The sequence below is a fragment of the Corythoichthys intestinalis genome, chromosome 15, assembly GCF_030265065.1.
Source record: "Corythoichthys intestinalis isolate RoL2023-P3 chromosome 15, ASM3026506v1, whole genome shotgun sequence".
Taxonomy (NCBI): Eukaryota; Metazoa; Chordata; class Actinopteri; order Syngnathiformes; family Syngnathidae; genus Corythoichthys; species Corythoichthys intestinalis.
This window is the reverse complement of record NC_080409.1, coordinates 25,491,379-25,514,441: the sequence shown is the minus strand read 5'-3', so window position 1 is coordinate 25,514,441 and position 23,063 is coordinate 25,491,379. Positions and strand designations below refer to the sequence as shown.

The window sequence follows — 23,063 nt, the reverse complement described above, 5'->3', positions numbered from 1 at the left end:
ATATATGAATTAACCATACATTCTTTTGATTCTTACTGAAATTGTCAGAGGGAGCCAGCTTCATTTCCATAGCCAAGACTGATTGTATTGGGGGGATTCTATGTCAAGTCCAAATTGGGCCACCTCTGTTGCAATTGTACATCCCCACTGAGGGATAACTGCCAAATGGGGTCATTCTCATTTCCATGGTAATTGCGAACATGTAAGGGTACTGCAATTCTTCAGGAATGGGAAAAATAATATCTATATATTTTTTTTCTTATGTGGCATTCCTTTTCCCAATGTATCTCTGTTCAGGGGGGAATACTTCGGTTTCCGAAAATCAAATAATTTTGGTTGTTTCTATCACTGGAAGTCCCAGGTTTTTTTTTTTTTTTTTTTTTTTTTTTTGGGGGGGGGGGGTTGTGGGGGGCTAAAAAGAAAGACCAGAAAGGTGCTAAATGACCCTGATACCGAACTGACTTCTTGGCTTTGTCAAACAGTAGACCACTTAATCCAGCAATCCAGCAGACAACCCCCCTACACACTTCTGTGGATAGCTGCAATTAGCATATTTGCAAATCCAGGGCCCTGGCTTTGTCAAACACAGAGGAACACAGAGATGGTCAGTTCTACAATATGACTGACATGGCAGCACTGAATGCATATGTGTTGTACTGTATTGGGCATGCACCGGAAGGCAAGAGAGAAGGGTGGACTTCTTGGTGGATCTTGCAAAGGAATTGGCTCACTCTCATGTGGGCGCAAAGAAGGAGCAGAAGGAAAAATTGCTTCAGCAACAACCTCCAACATCTAGCCCCGGGAAAAGGGTGAAGTGTCATATGTCACCACATAAAAAATGTTTTGTTTTGTTTTTTGTTACACCGTCCCTTGTACGTAGGCAAACTGCAGCTTTTGAATATGTAAAAAGGTTGTCCGCCTGATTGCCTACCTGAATGGTCCACTGTCCGACAAAGTCAAGGCAGCTCAGCCCTGTAAACACTTAAGATGCTAATTGGAGCAATCCAACCCTGTGGTTTTGCGAGTGTGAATAGGAATGACTAATGAGGACCTCAATGCTCAGAAAAGATATGCTGATTAAGGTCAAATGACCCTTCTCTGGATACAAAGAAGGATTTGTATAGATTGATCCACCCTTGGTAGTTCTAGTGCTATTACTATATAATGTATGTAGATATAGCTCTCACCCTCCGTTAAATATTTTTCACACTAATTGAAAAGCTGATTTTACTCTCCGACCCCGCAGAAGTTCCGAAGACAATCAGCCAATTCATCAGCGTGGTCAAACATTTACCACACAATGTGACTTCGCCATAGGGAGGCAGTTGTATTCACAAATACCAGTTTATACAACTCAATACACTGCTCAATGAGGGTGTAACGTCTCACGTCGATGTAGTGAACCGTTTCGGTTTTGTATTTTTGGTTCGGTTCAGTTACATGGAGTTTTGGTTTTGTTTCGTGTTACTGTTTCCTCATTAAATTTATTATATATAGCGATAGCACAAGCTAAGCGCTACGTGAAGAAACAACTGTAGGAGTTTACACACGGACGACTTATGTGCCAGATCCCTTTTCACTAGGGTGTAACGGTTCACGAAGATGTATTGAATCGTTTCCTTTTTGCATTTTCACTTCTGCAAACCATTTCGGTTTGGTTTTATGATTTAAAAAAAAATTTTTTTCCCATGAAATATATTTTTTGCACAAGTTAAATGCAATCTGCGTAACCAACTCTGGGAGTTTCCTCACAGACACCTTATGTATTGGACGCTCAGGCTCCCTTTTAGAACAGCCCGCCTGGAGCGGCTGGCGGTGTTGCAACAAACCCTCAAACTGTGCCCGGTGGGAGACGCTACAACCGGTGGTAGTGCAGGGAAATACTTTTTGGCTTCTCAGTTAAACTTGCAATGGACAAAAGGCAGGTGGATAAACCCAAAGTTATAACGAAATAGCTGCACGGATATTTTAACCTACATAATACGGCACAATTGTCGGACACCTCGTCTTTCTTTAGCTAGTCAAACATTAACCCCTTCAGAACTAACCATGCTGCTGAAGGACTTGACGCGTTCGTGTCTCTAAACCAATAAATACACAATTTAGTTGCTACTGCCACTTCTGGGAGATGATTCGATGAAACGTTTACCCAATGAAATCAAATCATGAGGTTTGGCACGCCTTCTTTGCTATTTTTGGCTCTTTGAAAATGGCTGACCAAACGCAACTTAAAAAAAATATAACGTTAAGTGCTCATTCCTCATCAGAAACACATTAATATTAAAATAACCAATAAACGCATGAAATATTCCCTACCAAAAAATTCCACTTTGTTGTGGTGTTTGAGTAGAGCAAAAATCAGCGCAGATTTTATTTTGCTTTTTTGCCCAGCAGAAAAAATGTGGATCTTAAGGGGTTATGAAAATGTTTTAGCGGAAGATGGTTTTGAGGATCATATATATGCTGACGACGATGGAAATCCTCTCGATTACATTATGAGCCGGAGGCAGAATCTCCAGCAGATGACGTGATCGTGATGACGGTGATGAGAGAGAAGTTATAGAAATTGTCAGGCCGAGATGACGAGGCGGACTCAGCTGCGGAGGTTCAGGCAAAAATTTATTTTGAAAACACAGGTTCTTCCGCTGACATGCGGGGATGAAAAAAAGCACAAACAAAAAGCGCTCCAACGGAGGAATGAGTCAGGGTGACTAGAAAGAAAATAAGGTTTCAAACACAAAGCGCTCCAAACGGGAGGTAATGCAAAAACATAAAGCGCTCCACAAGGAGGAAAAATTCAAGCTGGCTAGGATAAAAAGTTACAAACGCAAAGCACTCCAATGGAGGATAATGTACCGAATAACTATGATGCTATGGCGAGAGGCTGACGTGACTGACCTTACATGAAAGACACTTCTGCACAAGACAAGGGGAACTAGGGCATTAAATACACACACGAGGTAATGAGGAACAGGTGGAAACAATAGGTGATTAGATGACAAGAGGAAGGGCAAGTACGCGACTATGAAGAGGGTGAAGCTTTCAAAATAAAACAGGAAGTGACGTGGCATGACAGAACCCCCCCCTTTAGGACCGGCTGCCAGACGGTCCAGGCAGGTCGGGGTGGTCCCTGTGAAAGTCCCTGATCAAGGAGGGGTCCAGGATGAATCGTGAGGGAACCCATTGTCTCTCCTCCGGGCCGTAGCCCACCCAGTCCACTAGGTATTGGAAGCCACGACCTCGGGGCCGCACCGCCAGCAGCCTCTTGACCTGGTAGGCAGGGCCGCCGTCGATTTCCAGAGGAGGTGGAGGGGGTGGCACAGGTACCATGGAGCTCTCCACCACAGGCTTGACTTGGCTGACGTGGAAGGTGGGGTGGACCCTCAGGGAGCGTGGAAGACGTAGACGCACTGCTGCCGGGCCTATGACCTTCGAGACTGGATATGGACCCACGAAGCGGGGGGCCAACTTCCGGCAGGTGGCACGGAGGGGAAGGTTTCGGGCGCTTAGCCATACTCGCTGTCCCGCCTGGTAGGCGGGTGCTGGACGTCGGTGGCGGTCTGCGGCCTTCTTCACCCGATCCCCTTGTCGGACGAGGGCTTGTCGAGCTGCTTCCCAGATGCGCCTGCTACGGCGGACCAAGGCATGGGCCGACGGGACAGAGACCTCACGCTCCTGTGCACTAAACAAAGGCGGATCGTAGCCATGGACGCATTTGAAGGGTGACATACCTGTGGCGGAGGTGGGAAGCGTGTTGTGGGCATATTCGACCCAGACCAGGTGGTTGCTCCATGTGGATGGGTTCTGGGATACCAGACACCGGAGGCCGGTCTCCAACTGTTGGTTGAGGCGCTCGGTCTGGCCGTTGGACTCTGGATGGTATCCCGACGTGAGGCTTGCCTTGGCTCCGATGAGACGGCAGAACTCCTTCCAAAAGCGTGACACAAACTGTGGCCCCCGGTCAGAGACGATGTCCCGGGGGAAGCCGTGAATGCGGAATATCTGTCTCATCATGATTCCTGCAGTGTCCTTAGCAGAGGGCAAGGCTGGCAGGGCTATGAAGTGGGCCATTTTGGAGAACCGGTCGACTACCGTGAGGATCGTGGTGTTTCCCTGGGAAACAGGGAGCCCCGTGACAAAGTCCAATGATATCTCTGCCCATGGTCTGGAGGGAATCGGGAGAGGTTGAAGGAGGCCCATGCGTGGTCTGGTGGACGTCTTGTTTCGGGCGCAGACCGAGCAAGCCTCAACGTACTCCCGGACCTCCGGCTCCATGCCTGGCCACCAGAACCTCCGGGAGATGGCGTGCATGGTGCGCCTGACTCCCGGATGACAGGAAAGCGGCGTGGAGTGGGCCCATTGGATCACCCGGGGGCGTAGGTTAGCCGGGACGAAAAGTAGGTTCTCAGGGCACCCCCGAGGTGTCCGGACCCCCCCTAATGCCTGCTTAACCTCCGTTTCTATTTGCCAAGTTACCGCCCCTACCACACAATTCAGTGGCAGGATGGGTTCAGGTTCCTTGGCTACAGGCTCGGGGTCGTAAAGGCGAGAGAGGGCATCTGCTTTGATGTTCCGGGACCCCGGCCTGTAAGAGATAGAGAAGGAGAATCGGTCAAAAAAGAGCGCCCACCTGGCCTGGCGAGAATTGAGTCTCTTAGCTGTCCTGAGATACTCCAGATTGCGATGATCTGTCCAAACTATGAAGGGTTGCTCCGCCCCCTCGAGCCAATGCCGCCACTCCTCTAGAGCGGTCTTGATGGCGAGAAGACGCTTTAAAACAGATTCTACATGTTGCTTGTGGGTAGTTATATCCGGGGAGTAAATAAGGATGTCATCTAGATAAACAAAAACGAAACGGTCAAGAAAGTCACGGAGTACATCGTTGATCAAAGCCTGGAAGAACACGGGTGCGTTCGTGAGACCGAAGGGCATGACCAGGTATTCATAGTGGCCGTCTGGGGTGTTAAAAGCAGTCTTCCACTCATCCCCCTCCCTGATGCGGACTAGATGGTAGGCGCTGCGCAGGTCTAACTTCGTGAAGACCCTGGCCTTCTGCAATTGGTCGAACACCGAAGACATGAGGGGGAGGGGATAGCGGTTCTTTACGGTAATATCATTGAGCCGGCGGTAGTCAATACAGGGGCGGAGCGACCCGTCCTTCTTTCCGACAAAAAAGAAACCTGCTCCAGCCGCGGACGAAGAAGGACGGATGAGCCCTGCTTTCAAGGAGGTCTGGATGTATTCGCGCATGGCAGCTTTCTCAGGTCCGGAGATGGGATAGAGGCCCCCCCTAGGGATGGTGGAGCCCGGGACGAGATCAATGGCGCAGTCATAGGGGCGGTGGGGTGGCAGAGCCTGGGCCCGAGCCTTGTCAAAAACCTGGCGCAAATGGTGATAGCACTCTGGGATGGTGCTCAAATCAATATCTGGTTCTGGAGTGATAGAGAGAGAAAACTTATTAATTGCGGTCTCACCAATAACAGGACCTTTGACCCCGGGGTTCTTCTCTATCAGACAACGTCCCTTGCAGTCCGCACCCCACCCCAGTACGGACCCAGAGTTCCAGTCTATATGTGGTTGGTGCTTGCGGAGCCATGAGAGGCCTAAAACCAATGTCTGGGCTTGGGCAGAAAACAAATGGAAAGACATTGTCTCAGTGTGTCCTTGGACAGTGACTTCTATAGGCTCGCAAGAGTGGGTGATAGAAAACAGTCTCTCACCATTGAGAGATCTGGCCACCAGGGGTCGTTCTAGAGGGATAGCACGAAGGCCCATGAGATGGCAAACCCCCCAAGGCATCAGACAGTCGTCCGCACCGGAGTCTATCAGGGCAGCGAGTGTACATGACAAAGCTCTGTGCTTTACCTGGACTGTGGTCGTAGAGCGGTGGGTGGGGTTCGCTGGTTGACTGGCATGGCTCGGTCTGGGCCTGCGGGCGGTGCAACCTGCCACAAGGTGTCCCGAACTCCCACAGTAGAAGCATAGCCCCTCTAGTTGTCGGCGCTTGCGTTCCTCAGGGGAGGTGCGTGTGGGACCAAGCTGCATGGGTATGGCATCGTTAGGATCCCTAGGAGGTGAGGCCGGTAGGATGTGGGTGCGGCGAGGTCCTGACTGCACCAGCGACTGGGGAGGTGGCCTCACAGCTTGAAATGGCCGGCTCCTGCTCAACTCCTCAAGGCGATGGTCGGTGCGTATGGCGAGGGCAATGAGGTCGTCCAACTCCTCCGGGAGGTCGAGTGGTACCAGGCGATCCCGGATAGAGTGGGAGAGCCCCTTAAAAAAGGTGTCATAGAGTGCGGTGTGGCACCAGCCGCAACCTGCGGCCAGGGTACGGAACTGAATGGCATAGTCATTGACCGAGGCTTTACCCTGACGCAGGCTGCTGAGCTCTCTTGCTCGATCTCTTTCGGAGCATACTGGGTCGAAAGTGGTCTTTAGGGCATCTATGAATGAGGACAAGTTGTGGCACGAACACGAATCACGCTCCCACTCAGCCATGGCCCAGGCTCGGGCCTGTCCCGACATGTGGGACACCATGAAGGCAATACGAGAACGGTCAGTCGTGAACTCATGGGGGGAACAGTCAAAGTGCATACTGCATTCCGTGACGAAAGCTTGGCTAGTACCTGGGTCCCCGCAGAATCGCTCTGGCGGCGCCAATCTTGGTCCTCTTCCAGGAACCAGGGCGGAAGAAGCAGGAGGGGGGCAGGCAGGGGTATTGGAAACTGAAGCCAGTTGTGCTGGGAGCAGCTGGGCTGTGAGCTCCTTCAACTGATTGTGCATTAGGACCAGCTGTGCAGCCATTGTGGCTTGAAAGTCCTCCTGGCAGGTGAGACGAGCCGATTGCTCTCGGATCGTGGCAAAAAAATCGGGAGACTCCGCTGGGTCCATTTCTGGCAGAAGTGTTCTGTCAGGCCGAGATGACGAGGCGGACTCAGCTGCGGAGGTTCAGGCAAAAATTTATTTTGAAAACACAGGTTCTTCCGCTGACATGCGGGGATGAAAAAAAGCACAAACAAAAAGCGCTCCAATGGAGGAATGAGTCAGGGTGACTAGAAAGAAAATAAGGTTTCAAACACAAAGCGCTCCAAACGGGAGGTAATGCAAAAACATAAAGCGCTCCACAAGGAGGAAAAATTCAAGCTGGCTAGGATAAAAAGTTACAAACGCAAAGCACTCCAATGGAGGATAATGTACCGAATAACTATGATGCTATGGCGAGAGGCTGACGTGACTGACCTTACATGAAAGACACTTCTGCACAAGACAAGGGGAACTAGGGCATTAAATACACACACAAGGTAATGAGGAACAGGTGGAAACAATAGGTGATTAGATGACAAGAGGAAGGGCAAGTACGCGACTATGAAGAGGGTGAAGCTTTCAAAATAAAACAGGAAGTGACGTGGCATGACAGAAATCGCCGTCAACATTGTAGAAAATTGTTTAGTATCTCCTACAAACACATAATATTCAAGCAATATTTAAGCTATGGTCATGGATCAGAGAAATGCTTCGCTTGCGTTCCTCCTTGTATAGCTTCATCTTAGCCCTCCGTCCAGGTTCACGAAAATATAACCCACCCTCATCTCAGTGCATCCCTCATTGAAAAATCCATTCGTTGAGATCCCTAAATCCACTGACAACGCAATAATTTGGCATTTTGTGGCGGACAGTTCCCACATTGATGCCTGTAAATGGCAGACTTTCGAAATTCGTCTCCCTTAGTCGACGTCATAGCTGAAATTTGCAAGTCCGCGATCGCACCATTTGAATTTTCAGTTGTCTCTGACGACCCGTGAGACTGATAGAAAAAATAAAAATAATTAAAATGTGAATAAAAAAATAATGCCGCAGTATTATTTCTAAAACAGGTTTGGATTATGGATTATTATAAGGATTTTATTGTATATTTTTTATATTATTTTATCTTTTTTTTTTTTTTTTTTTTTTTTTGAAGAAATGAAAACTACTTTAAAAAAATGCAATACAAGACTGGCTGGTAACAAGTTCAATGTGTACCCTGCATCCTGCCCGTTGTTAACGGATATGCTCCAGCACCCCTGCGATCCTCTTGAGGATAAGCGTTTCGGAGGATGAATGAATAACAAGACCAGCTCACCACTGATCTGTCAGCTTTATATTCTGCTGTATAATGTGCCAAGGGTAAAGCAGTCGTAAAGCTATCCTTTGTAGTGTGTCATTGCTCTGCTCCTTAGGCTCTGAAGAATTTGTTACAAGTAGTTTCACATGATGGTCTTTGATCCAATTTCTTAGCAAGTATCTCAAACTGAACAATCACAAACCTCACAGAACACTTATTGTCCTTTTCTTCCATCATCATGACAAAATTGACAAACAGCACTGTGTTGTGTTTCTCGAGTAGCAGCAATTAAAGAAAAACATCCATACCTTGACAGATGTGAAAGTTGGCAATCTGCTTCAGGATTCACATGTTACCGTAGGTTGTCATTGCTGAGCTTGAAACTTCTGGTTTTCGTATCTGGAAGATAGAGCAGAAAACAGATGACTTAGAAGCGTTCAGTGCGTTGAAATCTTTTATAGTGTTGTAAGCATCTTGATTGGCTTCTACAATGAACACTTTTATAGGATTGTCATCAGCTTGATTTCTTGGGTGGCTATTGGGTGAAAAATATACAGTAGAGCAGCTAATGTCTGGTAATGGGCAAGTGGACGTTGAGAAAAAAAAATCTTGACCTTAGCCATCCCACATACAAAAAATGGTCCAGATCTTGAATGTCGATAAGTGAAACACCGTTAGCCATTGATTTTCACCATTTGACCTTTCATTTACTCGCCCCCTCCCAACATCTCTATTCTTCATCCTTTTTTCCCACTAGGATTTCCTCTCCCTTTTTGGCCTCTGTATGCCTCGCTTGGTCCCTATATATCCTCTTCTCCCATTACAGCTTTCCTCCTTCAAAGCATAGAGGACACAGTTTACACAAAAAAAGCCCTAGAAGAGCTGAGCCAGCAGGGCAAGTATAGGTGAAAAAAATGAAGCAAAGGCAAGAGAGTAAGACGAAAGGTTAATAAGGCTGAGCAAGATGTGATTGGGTTAAAAGACAAACTAATGGAGAAGTGAACAAGACGTATAGGATTACAACAGTGACAGGGATATTGGAAAACAGAAGTAGGGCTGCGATAAAGGCTCAATCCGTGTCGTGAATGCATGTTTTATTGTTATTTATAGACCCCACTCACATGATGTCACAACCACGCCTCCGTGCCATATTGTCCGTCAGCTCGTCGTGTTTACGCATTACCGCTACGTAAATTCCTCCTATTATGGCGTGTTTTTCTGCTCGTTAACATTAATAATCAAAATGGTGAAGGCGTGTGTGGCGGTTGGTTGCAGTAACAGAGAAGATAGATGGAGAGACCTGAAGTTCTGCCGTATTCCGAGAGACCCGGAGAGGAGAGCAAGATGGACTGCTGCAAATCGACGAGAAAACTGGGCACCAAACGATCACCACAGACTATGTAGTAGTCATTTTATACCTGGTAAGATGCATTTAATATATATTTAGAGGGTTTGGGGCTGACAACCACAATTAAGATTATTCCGAGGCTAATCGCCGACAGCATAGTTTCAAATTCAAGATGTTTATTTCTTCCGCCATCATTATTTTTTGAATAATATTTAGCTGGTACCAAGTAAAAGAAGCTGGCTTCGTCTGCGGATCATCAGTTAAACAGGGGTGTCCAAACTTTTTGCAAAGGGGGCCAGATTTGGTGTGGTAAAAATATGGGGGGCTACCTTGGTTGATTTAAGTGGAACAATATATTTAAACAATTTTTAGCAAGCCCTTCTGTGTGTCACATTTGCTTTATTATTATTTTTTTTAATTCATAATTTCAACAATCTTGCCTTTGTGGCGTTCTCTTTCGACACTCGGGCTCTTGCGAAATACTGCTGCTGTGAAATTAAACTAGCTTCAAGTTGCTATAATTTCTCGCTGCGTATCTTCCTTGTAATGTTGTCGTACATGTCAGCATGTCTTGTTTGGTAATATCGCATCACATCGAACTCTTTGAAAACATCGACTGTCTCTTTGCAAATGAGGCAGACACAGTTGTTGCATATTGTATTGAAGAAATAGTCCAATATCCACCTATCCTTGAAGCGTCGGCCATCGCAGTCAACTTTTTTTTTTTTTGATTGTCGCCATTTTAGAAAATTGAAAGTAAAGGGTCACACGGGGTAATGTTGCTTAGAGCGCTGCTCTTAAAGTTTTTCAAAGTTTCGTGAGAATAGGCTGAGTTTCTGTGGACAAGATAGTTGTAGATATCAGGGTAGCAGATGTCAGGCAGAGAAGGCGAAGACAGCTGGTCGAAAAATACCGATTTAGGCATCAAATATGGATCTGGCGAATGGATAGACTGAAGCTTTTCCACATAACGCCTTTCATGCAACGCATCCAATGAGTTTACAGCATCTGAAAGCGGAGCTTCCATGAATTGCACTATAAATTGCACGACAAATTGAAACCATTGAGAATACGGATAAACAATGACGGACAATATGGTGGCCGGATACAGCGACACGTCATTGTGTGACGTTGGTGAGTGGGGTCTATATGTATATATTTATTTCCCTGTCAGGCCTGGCCTTTTTTTATATGAACCTAACATCACCTGAATAATGGGGGCTTTTTTTTAATGAAGAGAAGAAAGGATAACATAAGCGGAGATTAAGGGGGTGCTTAGGGGGCATAGCCTTCCCTGGTGGCCGAAAATTTCATTGCACGTTCACTTTCCAATATATGAATTTAAAATTAAGACTTTGCCAGTAAAATGGTGTCTATAAAAGTTGGAAAGCAATAAAACAAACAACAAAAATGAATGAAATGAACAAAAAAAAAGTTATAATGTGTCATAATTATTTTTCAAACAGATCATGTGACTAGCACCTGAGAGATGGTCATTTAATTTGCTTAGCAAAAAAAAAAAAAAAAAAAAAGACAGAAGAGTCAAGAGTCACATAATATTTTCAAACCTAAACTTCCAAACGCGACAACAACTACTGAGCTAGAACCAAAGGTTGAAGATATGGACCATGAAACGATGAGCACCGCCAAAATGGTGAGCGGAGTTTCAGTTTGCCCCACTAAAAACGTAAATTGTACAACAGAGCCACCACCGGGCGTGCCATATTCAATGGATGACAATCTTGGCCAAAAGCATAGCTGTTGTAAGCAGCCTGATTTAGAATTCCCCTCAAGAATGATGTGAAACAAAAAAAAATGCTCATTTTCAACATATTATTATTAGAGATGTCCTGATCGATCGGGTCAGATCACGTCATTTTCAAAGTATCGGAATCGGCAAAAAAATATCGGCCATGCCTTTTTTTTAATATATATATATATTTTTTTAATTAAATCGTTTTCTAATTGTATTTAACGTTACAGACATAATGTATTACACTCATCCAGAGTCTTTAGTTTAGGCTTAAGGTAGGGTTATCAAATTTATCCCGATAACGGCGGTAATACGTTTTTTTAATAATGTATCACGTTAAAATATTTAATGCAATTAATGCATGGGTTGCACGACCCACTCACGCATTGTCGTGCTCAATCTGTAATGGCGCTATTTTACCTATATAGAGAGATAAAAGGCAGCGTAAAATGAGTAGGGTGAATTTTGGCAGCCTTTGGAGCCTTTTTTTAATTGGCTAAAGCCTTAAAATCCCTCTCCCTACAATTAGAAGTATCATGGGAAGCAATGTGGGGAAGCAAGGTAGCAATTGATCTTTTTCTTAACACTTTATTTTATTTCCTAACACAGAGAAGATATATCAATTGGTAGCACTACGCACAGTCATTTCACCTACACTTCCCATCATGCATTGGGGCATGGCTACAGTATCATTTACTGAAAGCTCAACAAATACACTAGATGGCAATATTTAGTCACAATATACAAAGTCACAAGTCTTTCTATCAGTGGATCCCTCTCACAGAAAGAATGTTAATAATGTAAATGCCATCTTGAGGATTTATTGTCATAATTAAAAAATACATTACTTATGTACTGTATGTTTAATGTATATATTCGTCCAAGTTTTATTCATTTTTTTCTTAATGCATTGCCAAAATGTATATGATCGGGAAAAATTATCGGGAATGATTGGAATTGAATCGGGAGGGAAAAAAAAAAAGCAATCGGATCGGAAAATATCAGGATCGGCAGATACTCAAACTAAAACGATCCGGATCGGATCGGGAGCAAAAAACCATGATCGGAACAACCCTAATTATTTTAATTGTTTCTGGCAGGAATATTCAGTCAAAAAGGATGCAGTGTCTATTTCTCCAGTAGGTAAGACAGAAACACACATGCGCTCATACATGCAAGCACACACACACAGCTGGGATGCCTGTATGTATAAGCTGCTAAGCTACTATCCGAGCATATATCCTGTTAGTTAATTTTATTGCTGAAACTGCGTTTCAGGGTCATCAACATTTTTGCCCCCCCACCACAAAAGTCAAACTCAGCATATGAAGGATAATGCCTTTGTGTGTCGAAAACTGTAATAAGGCTGTTTCACATTAGCGGCAGCCCAGTGTGAAAAGCGTCTCACAGCAACAGCAAAACGGGAGGAGCAAGGTATACTGACGTAAACGCTGTCAGGATGTGAAAAGCGGGTGGACTCCAGCAAGCATATTTCTTATAGTCCCGAGCACATTTATTGTTGCATGGTATTATTTAGCTCAGGAAGGAGACGTGTAACAGTATTTTTTCGAGTGTACCAGAGCTCGCAAAGGCTTAAAAGTAAAGCATTTATCAAGGTTTCGTCGGCCATGATATTCGTTTATTCATCCTCCGAAACAGCCTGATAGCACAGATATGAGCGCTGCAGCGCTGTGAAAGTGGAAATTTTTATTTCGGGCCACGCCCCTCAGCAAAAATTCAATCAAGACTTTCCGCCTCGTCCAAAACAGTCGCTGCCACCACCGCTCACTTTTGCCGAGAATTCCTCTCCCACATACACAATGAATGGATTGCAGGTGAACCTTTCACACTAGGTTGCTGCTAGAGTGAAACGGCCTTGAAGCACATAAAGCCCGTATCAAGCTGTCAAACCAGTACCCGCCAGCAGAGATGTTACATTTACTTGAGTAACTTTTTGGGAAAAAAGTACTTGTAGGAGTAGCTTTACTAAGCAATACTTTTTACTTTTACTTGAGTAGATTTGTGAAGAAAAAAAATAAACGCTACTCTTACTCCGCTACTTTGGGCTACACAGGAGTTGTTACATTTTTCCTCTTTATTCTACAAATTAGACTCAATTTCTTTCTTTTTCCAGCGATGCCAAAAGTAGCGCTACCAATTTCACTAATGAGACGTTGCAACAATAATCCCATAACTACAACATACCAATCAGATGAAAGCTTGCCATTCTATGATCACGCCAGCCTGTTTAATCACGTGGCGTCTTTAAAGCACTGTAAAAAATGTAGTATTTGACATAGAGTGCTGCCCTCAACATGACTCGAAAGCATGTTTAGCCTCCCTCCCAGTCTTTATTTGGCACCGATTGACCTCGGAAAATGACCTCGAAAAACCAGAGACATGAGATGTAATCCTTTTAGTTTCATAATAGTAACCGTGGAAGAACAACTGTCTTGACTATTCAAACAAGGCTTAATTTCTGTCATTTTTTTCTCACTCAATGATTTTTTTCCCCTTTGGCTTAATGTGGTTATGTAATTGGTTATTGTACAGTATCCTTGAAACAACAGTTTATATACATAACTTTGTGCTGAGAAAAAAAATACCATTGTTTAAAAAAAAAAATAATAATCAAATTTGTAAGCAGCTACATGTTACTCATTACTTGAGTATTCTTTTCCTGAATATATTTTTACTTGTACTTGAGTACATTTTTTGGATGACTACTTTTACTTGAGTAATATTATTTTGAAGTCACGCTTCTCTTATTTCAGTACAATTTTTAACTACTCTACCCACCTCTGCCCGCCACTCCAAACAGAAAGTCAGGCAATGCGATGTTTCAGGGCACCGGACTCACTTACATGGGTGGTTTAATTCATGTACGACTGGTGTCAGATGGTTTAAATGCACTAATTAATACCTATTGTAATTTACGAACTATAAGAATAACCTGAATCTAAGCAGAACCCAGACAATTTTACAAAAAAAAATGTGTTTGCTCATATATAAACTGCACTGGACTATAAGTCGCAGACGCCCACATTGTATTATTGAAAATTTACACCAAACGTTCGGCAGTTCATTAGCTAGTAAAAATCCATTAATTAGCTGCAATGGACTATAAACCACATGCTTCAGAGCTGGGGAAAGAATAGCAGTTTATAGTCTGAAAAGTGTGGTTGATGCAGTTTAGGTATGGGGCAACTGAAATTAATTGAACAAATCAAGCACCATTTTGCAAAACATATGCAAGTCAAGTGGAGGCCTCCACAGTTTTGCCCAAACCGTTTTGGCGGTTTTGCCCAAAAATCAAATTCTCAATACTCAGTCGAGTTGAGTCCACACAACCCTCCCGCTGTCTGATGCCCACAAATTTCTGTTGCTAATCCTACTAAAGACCATTCCGATGAAACAGCTGGAGGATTAAATCTGGACAGATGTTCACAGGTATCTGACATTATTTAATTACATGTACATTAAATGCTTGACATAACAATTTATTATGTAACATAATATAACTTAGTCATTGGCTAGTGATAATATAAACAATGTGATACTTTAAATACACACGACATATTGTAAACATTTTATGAATACAATATAGAAGTCCAAATATGGTACAGTGGTACATCTACTTACGAACGTCTCTACAAACGATAATTTCAGGTTACGACATGCCAAAACAAGGGGGGTGCCTCTTGTTATGAGTGAAATTTAAGGTTACGTACTCATAGATGCTATTCCATTGGCTATTGCCGAGCATCTTCCTGGCATCCAATTGGCTAACACTGTACAATGTATGTACTGTATATGTGGCGTTGTCTTCATTAGCATTTTTGGCTGTAAGGTCTCTCGGCTCCTCGTGAGCGAACGTATTAACTTTTATTCACTATGGCCCCAAAAAAGTGATGGTGAAAAGAGGAATAGAAAGAGGAAAATATTTATTTTGTCGATACAAACAAAGCAAGAGATAATAAAAAAGTATGAAAAAGGGGTGCGTTTGGTTGATCTCGCCAAATAATATGGCCGTAACACATCAACAATCGGCATGTTATTAAATCGTTGGCGCAAGAACAACACCGCGGGTTTAAGGCATCGCGTGGATGGTTCGAGAAGTTCAAAAAGAGGACCGGAACTCACTTTGGTGATCGGCATAGTGAGGCAAGTAGCGCCGACCACAAATCGGCCGACGAATTTATGCAAAAAATTCAAACAATTGTTGATTGATGAAGGCCAAAGGAGATGAGGACCACAGTTAGGTAAATGACCATCATTTTTATTCTTTTTTATTTATTTTTAGAGGATGCACAACTATTACTTTGTTTATTGTGCAATAACATATATTTATTACATGTTTTGATGCATTTTTATGCTTTATAAAAGATTTGCGTCTGAATTTTGGGGGGCTTGGAACAGATTAAGGCATTTACATGGAAAACACGTCCCTACTTACAGAATTTTCAGGTTAAGAAACTACTTCCAAAATCAATTAATTTCGCAAGTCGAGGTACCTCTGTACCATCTGACGTACACTGCTTTAATCACAACAGTAACGACGCTCATTCAAAATGTCTGAACTCAATTACAAAACATGTATAACGGACAGGATTTTTTTATTTTCCGCTGTCATTCATGAGTCAGCAATGTCCCTGTCAATTGAATGTAATACTTTTAGTATTAGAGTAGGTATTATAAACCTATATAAATCCGAACTTGCCTTTGAGAGAGCCACAATAGTACTCATTTGAAAAAAAATGGGGTTCCCTTTATGCAACATATATTTTTGACCCCCTACAAAAATATGCACAGCATGACGCAGGCACCGTATTATTTCACACCACAGTGCAAATCTATTCAAATGGCCTTACTACAGGAATTCTGCTTCATGTGTTTAATGTGCTCACAGCGTGGGCAATGTACACAGACTCAGCACATAGTCTTTCTGTCGGAGGGAGTGTGTACCAGCAAAATATGTCACTTTGATGTCATCAATCATGGTCTGAACAAATTTGAACATGTGTGAATTCACATGCCACCTTCACTTGATGGTTGTTTGTTGGATTTCCTGTCTTCAGGCAATGAAATGTTTGCACTCCTAGGTCCACTGGTCCCACTGATATTAACTTATTGGCTGCCATTGACAGTGAAAGATGTCTTATTTATTTGAACTGGGGGAGTTGGCAGCAAATGTTCATTCACTCCCTCTCTGTTTAAATTGATTGGACGTTTACTAGTGATAAACTCATTTTAATTCAAAGCAAAAGGCTGAATAAAGCCACGCTTAGACATCTATCTTCGTCAACAGCAGTGATACAGTTGATTCAATTGTGAAAGTCACGAAAAAATATGTTAAGACCAGTGTTGTCAGTAACGCGTTACTGTAACCTTATTACTTTTTTTCAGTAACGAGTAATCTAACGCGTTCATTTTTCCAAGCGAGTAATCTGATTAAAGTTAGTTTCCTTAGTGTCTGTGCGTCACTATTTTGTCGTTGCCTCAAAATGTATGTAGAATGAAGAATACTGTCGTCATGTACAGTGTTGGGAATAACGCCGTTATAAATAACATCGTTACATAACGGCGTGATTTTTTTCAGTAACGGGGTAATCTAACTAATTATTTTTTCCTCCGTTACAACGCTGTTACCTTTACTGACAGTCAAAAGTGGTGCGTTACTTACTCTGAATAAATTGAAGAAACTACCAGCCGTAGCGAGTCTACTCTGCTCTGTTTATTTGTCATCCAAGACTTGTCTTGCGTTCAGGTTCGAGAATAGCGCACATACTTCTTATGACTCCAGGCTGTTTGTCCCTGCTCATTCAATTAGACAATGCTTTCCAAAGCTTGCTAACGTTTCTGTGTTTGCTACACCTGAATGCTAGCCTCTTTCCCATCCCCCACTGTCAGCCAGCAAGAATGCTGCTTCCATCTTGAGGACGGCAGACGCTTTGAGGGTGACGGGAGGAGTAGGGGGACGAGGCTACCTGAATGCACCCCCTGAATAGATGCGATGGAAGTGATTGTGATTGGCTGAGGGTTAGAATCATGTGTCATGGTAAGCCAATCAGAGCCGGTGTTTTCACACACAAACCGGAACGGCGCGTGCGGCAAACAAACACATGCAAAACAGATGCAGAGGGATATGATGGCAGAGCATTCAGAGGAAAATTTGTCCTCCACGAGGTGGAGATATAAACACTATTTCAAGTTGGTCGAAATTAAAGGAAAGAATGTGCATGTAAAGTGTAATTGATGTCCCGGGGCAAAGCTTTTGTCGACATTTGTAGTAAGCAGCTCACTTTATATTGTTTTACTATTGACTTTTGTTAACAAAATACTTGAAGTACAGTAGGCTATGTCTACTTGACCAGTTGTCTCAGGTTGTGATTGTTAGATTTAATTTATTAAACTCACTTTATATTGTTTACTGCTGATTGTTATTTTATTATATTGTTTACTGTTTATTTTTGTTGCACTTCAGGTGTAGGATAAATCTGTTGCTGGTGAGGTGCAATAAATATTACAAGGTTCTATAACACAACTACTTGTCTGTTTTTCTCTATTTAACTGATTCGAATACTGCTCAGAAAATTTCAAATTCTTTGTCATATAACTTGTTTTTAAAGTAACGGAAATAGTTACTTTACCTGGTAACTGGTTACTTTTACTATAGAGTAATTCAGTTACTCAGTTACTTTTTGGAAGAAGTAGTGAGTAACTATAACTAATTACTTTTTTAAAGTGATGTGCCCAACACTGGTCATGTACGAAGAGCCATTCTAATAGAAATGTTGCTCTTGCGTTTGGGAGTGAAATCACGCGTCACGTTTTCTCATCGAATAGCAAAAAAAGGGTCATGTGTGAGCGGCGCTGAGAGTGCAGCCAAAACAATAGCCTAGCTACATTGTCAGCACACGAATAATAAAAGAGCCAGGAGAGATACCACAAATGGCTGCATTTGCGCAATGGAAACACAGCCATTACTTCACATTTCTGTCCAGTGAAGATGACAAAAATATCTCCGTGCGTTGCAAACTTTACGCTGTCTCAAAAACACTGTAGACCGCTAAAAACTCCACATCCAATTCAAGGAACCACTGGGAATTATAGCACAACGTGTCAAAACTCGGAGCAAAGCCTGCAGGTAACGAGAGCACTTCTACAGTTTGTAACCAGGCTTTACATACATTTTATCAAGGGCGTAGGTTTGCGTAGGGACGGTAGGGACGTAACACTAACAATTTTTCAGGATGCTCAAATTGTCCCCACCAACTTTTAAACCACCTCATTTGCGTTTTATAATGAATTCAGTTACGGTATATGGGTAATTTAGAATGTCTTCCCATATGTTGTCAGGATAGAATAGACCCTACCATTATTAAGTGAATTATTTTCATTATGTTCAGACTTACATTTATCCCTTTTCACTTGCTCTATGTGCCGGTCCATTTTTCACCCTCAAACGCACGTTTGATTGGCTGATGACTGACCCCCCGTCCCCTCCTCCCACCACACAGACACATACTCACACAACCCCACCGACAGAAATATAACATGCTGCCTCCTCTACCCCCTCGAAGAGGAAGGATATTAGAAGTTATTTTAGGCCAGCACAAGCCACTGTAAGTAATGTAAAAAGACATCAATGTTGTGGAGGTGGGGAAACAACACTAATTTTGCTACTAAAAGTCCGACCTGCATCAGAGTTAGCATGGTATTAATCTGTGTGAACTTGCTAACTTGCAAAACTACTGCGGTCAGGCCAACCTCCACAAGGAACAATGAAGTCAAGCTAGCCATCCCTCATTTGGATCATTGTTTGCATTATGTGCATTACCATATTGCAACGTGGTGGCTTCAGAGTCCAAGTCCCAAGAATGGGTCCACTTCAGAGGGACAGTGACATAAACATGAACTGATATTTAAAAAAAAAAAATTAAAAATCTGTGAAATGAAATCACACATCAGAATTTCATGAGTACTTTGGTTCGAGTCTTGGGGTAGTCTAGGATGCTTCAGATGTAGAATGGTCCTTGGATATCTCAGATTTCTTTTCATGATTTTTTTTCCCTAATCACTTTTATATTATGAAACTTTAGTTTTGAGTCTAGAGGTGCTCTGGTGTCCCTCAGAAGTGGACCCATTCTTGGATAGCTCTCCGTTTTTTTTTAATAAAGGGACATGCACTTCAAAATGTAGTTGTAATAGTAGTAGTAGTAATAGTTTAGAATGTTGTATCATGTGAACCAATTCAAATAAAAGTAAAAGTCAATACAGATTTATTTTGCTTTGATCATTTCGCCTATCAATCAGGTTTATATTAATTAGAAATGTGGCCCTGATGCTCGTTCAATAATCTCTTTAGTCTTATTAACCAGTAAAAAGTTTCCATGCAGTTTATGCTGTTATATTGTCCCTAACAATTTTGAGACCAAACCATAGGCAGAGTTTAATTTTGGGGGGAGTATGGGGTGGTAGGGGCCCAAACATATACATATATATATATATATATATATATATATATACTGTGCATCTTGACACTGTTCTTGTTCAATCCTCGGTTCAAGTTTAGTTGTTGAAGCTTTTGAAAGCTTAGATAGAAAGAATTTTAAATATCTATCCTCAGCTGTAGTTTTGGCTAAGCAAAGCAAAGGACCGTCTCTAAGGTGCTTGTCGCATGATCTGTTAAAAAAAATAATTTTGACCCATTATTAAATACTACTGTAGCATTCCTGTTCATTTCATTCATTTGTATTGTTTGTTTTATTGCTTTAAAACTTTTATAGACAACATTTTAATGGCTTAGTCTTTATTTTAAAGGGTAAGTTCAGAATTTTTGACATTATGCTTAATCTTCGAATTGGCAGGGGTATAATTAGTCCTTGGAGTTGATTTGAACAAATTCCGTGCAGTTTGTCAGTTATTTGTTAGTTTCAGGGCTCTGGAGTGGCTAAGCTAGTGCGAGTAAGTGATGGTTGAATCAACTCCATTGACTAATTAAACCCCGCTAACTCGCAGATTAAGCCTTATGTGAAAAATTCTGATTTTCTCCTTCAAATTCTCATAAAGTCAATTACATGCAATGCCATTTTTCTGTTGTCATTCCTATGTTGAGGCAGCAAAGGGCGAAAAATTGGTAAAAAGTAACTGATAAATTACTTTTAAAGTAACTTAGCTACTTTGATAATGAAGTAATCAGTAAAGTAACTAGATTACTTTTTTTTGGCGTAATCAGTAATGTAATTACTTTTTCAAGTAATCGGTGATAACACTGGTTAACACACATGGAAGCACATTTTATCCAAGTTACAAACCAAAACCGAAAGGTATTTTCTTTCATCTGAGAAGCTTTCATGGATGTCAAATTGCGAAGCTAAGCAAAGGTTGGTAGACTGCGTCCATAGATTGAAACAATTGCCATGCCATGGCAGTAAGTCAGTCCTCTGAATTATTAAAACAGGTCAGTAACCAGGGGGAATGTGTGTTTATCTGTGAATGTGGGTTTTAAATTGTTCATGCACAGAAAAACATGCATCCATTGTAAAAATGGTACAAATGAAAGACCGTCAAAAACAAATTTATAAATAGATGTTTTGTATAAATATTGTATTCATTCAAGTAACACATGGGTGCGTATTCTATTCTGTTCCTCTAATTGGTTTCAGTGAGTTTTGGCTCAACAGCTGTAGGACATACTGTGAATGCAAATTGAAGCAAGAAGCAGCATGGTAAAAACAATAAATAAGGGGGTGGGATGGTAAGGATACAGGACAAAAAAACAAAAACAAAGAAGAATGCCTAATCACGTCTCCTTTTTGCTCACCTTTTTTGTTCTTTCTCCTCGGTTATCAGGCCCCTCACGGTGTAAATATATTTAGCTAACGATAACACCACTATGTTCATAGGTAGCATAGGTGTATGTGTCAGGCCCCATGCTGGGCGAGTGTGTGGATGTGTCTGTCATCCCATCACAGGACCAGCACCTGATGGGTGGAGCAACGGCAGGTGTCAGCAATCATCAAATGCCTACATAAGCTCCACCGCGTTGCTGAATCTTGTTTCAGTTCACTGTTAGTGTTTTCTCGCGTTGTGAATATTTCTGAATGTGCTCATCTGATCATTGACTTTTTTGCTTCGTCCTAGTATCTCACCTACGCCTCTTGTCTATTGGTATCTTCGCCCATGCTCTCAACCCCAAGGACACCATGCCTCTGTATTAAATAAACTGTTTCCTACCCTTGCCATCTCACGTGCCTGTTTTGTGGTTCTCTGCCCACTACCATAACAGCGTGTATAAATGTATTCCTTTTTTTTTTCGGTTGTCCGTTATTCTCCTCTTCTGTCTGCTTCCTTCCCTTCTGTCCCCCATAACCTCTCCTAATAAATAAAACATAATGAACAACCACAATGGGAGTAAACCAAACTCCCATGTGATACATTAAAACTGTTCAGACTAGAGACGTCCCGATTGATGATGCCGATCGATCGGGTCCGATCACGTTATTTTCAAAGTTTCAGAATCGGCAAAAAAATATCGGCCATGCCTTTTTTTAATATATATACTGTATATTTTTTAATTAAATCGTTTTCTAATTGTACTTAAAGTTGCAGACATAATATGTTACACTCTTCCAGAGTCTTTAGTTTAGGCTTAAGGTAGGGTTATCAAATTTATTCTAATAACGGCGGTAATTAATTTTTTTAAAAAATGTATCACGTTAAAATATTTAACGTAATTAATGCATGCGCTGCACGACCTACTCACGCATTGTCGCGCTCTATCTGTAATGGCACTGTTTTACCCATATAGAGAGACAAAAAGGCAGCGTAAAATGAGTAGAGTAAATTTTGGCAGCCTTTGGAGCCTTTTTTTAATTGGCTAAAGCCTTACAATCCCTCTCCCTACGATTAGAAATATCATGGGAAGAAATGTGGGAAGCAAGGTAGCAATTGATCTTTTTCTTAACACCTTATGTTATTTCTCACGCAGAGAAGATATATCAATTGGTAGCACTACGCACAGTCAGAGTTCCACTTCCCATCATGCATTTGGGCATACCTACAGTATTATTTACTGAAAGCTCAACAAATACACTAGAATATTTAGTCACAATATACAAAGTCACAAGTCTTTCTATCCGTGGATCCGTCTCACAGAAAGAATGTTAATAATGTAAATGCCATCTTGAGGATTTATTGTCATAATAAACAAATACAGTACTTATGTACTGTATGTTGAATGTATATTGGGAGCAAAAAAAAGCAATCGGATCGGGAAATATCGGGATCGGTAGATACTCAAACTAAAACGATCGGGATTGGATCGGGAGCAAAAAAACATGATTGGAACAAAACTAGTTCAGACCATAAGGAGACTCAGATTGCTATCGTTCATGTCTAAGCAGCTGAACAGGACAGGTTAACAAAAAAAAAAAAAAACAGCAAAGATCTTGCATGAGAAAGTTTTTGCCACTCCCCAAAAACAATGTGTGTTTGCTCCAAAAAAGTTCGTGCTTGTATAAAAATATGTGTACTTGCAAGAAAATGATATTCCCCCAAAAAATGTGTGCGCTTGCAAAAAGATTTTGTTGTGTAAAAATTAAAGTTCTGTCAATGTGTTTTGCATTACAAAACCAAAGTACAAGTGCAACCACTGTTGTGTCTAACTGAATTCTCAGACGAAATGTTTCTATGAGTACAAATCTTGCCATAGGGAACACTGCCAATAACAGCCAGGAAGCCTTATTTTTTATTTGTATTTTTACAAAGATTCTATTTGCAAGCACAAATTCTACAAGTTGATGTTGATAACACACTAACAAACTCATAGTTTAGATAAGGACTCGGCCTAGATT

At 42.1% G+C, this 23,063-nt stretch overlaps 1 protein-coding gene across 5 annotated transcripts in view; it reads right to left on the bottom strand.

Moving 5' to 3' along the window:
• The window catches only part of lrfn5a (leucine rich repeat and fibronectin type III domain containing 5a), a 173,067-nt gene that overhangs the window by 87,204 nt on the left and 62,800 nt on the right, over positions 1-23,063 (bottom strand). For 2 of the 5 annotated variants that reach the window (XM_057858629.1, XM_057858628.1), the window contains exon 2: positions 8,413-8,503. Coding sequence is in view for 2 of the 5 variants with exons in the window: in XM_057858626.1 (XP_057714609.1) it covers positions 3,088-6,891 (3,804 nt within the window). In the remaining 3 variants the exon portion in view is untranslated. Of the gene's footprint in view, positions 1-430; positions 8,504-21,031; positions 22,918-23,063 lie in introns of those variants that run through there. The other 3 variants (XM_057858630.1, XM_057858626.1, XM_057858625.1) reach the window with 3 other exon arrangements.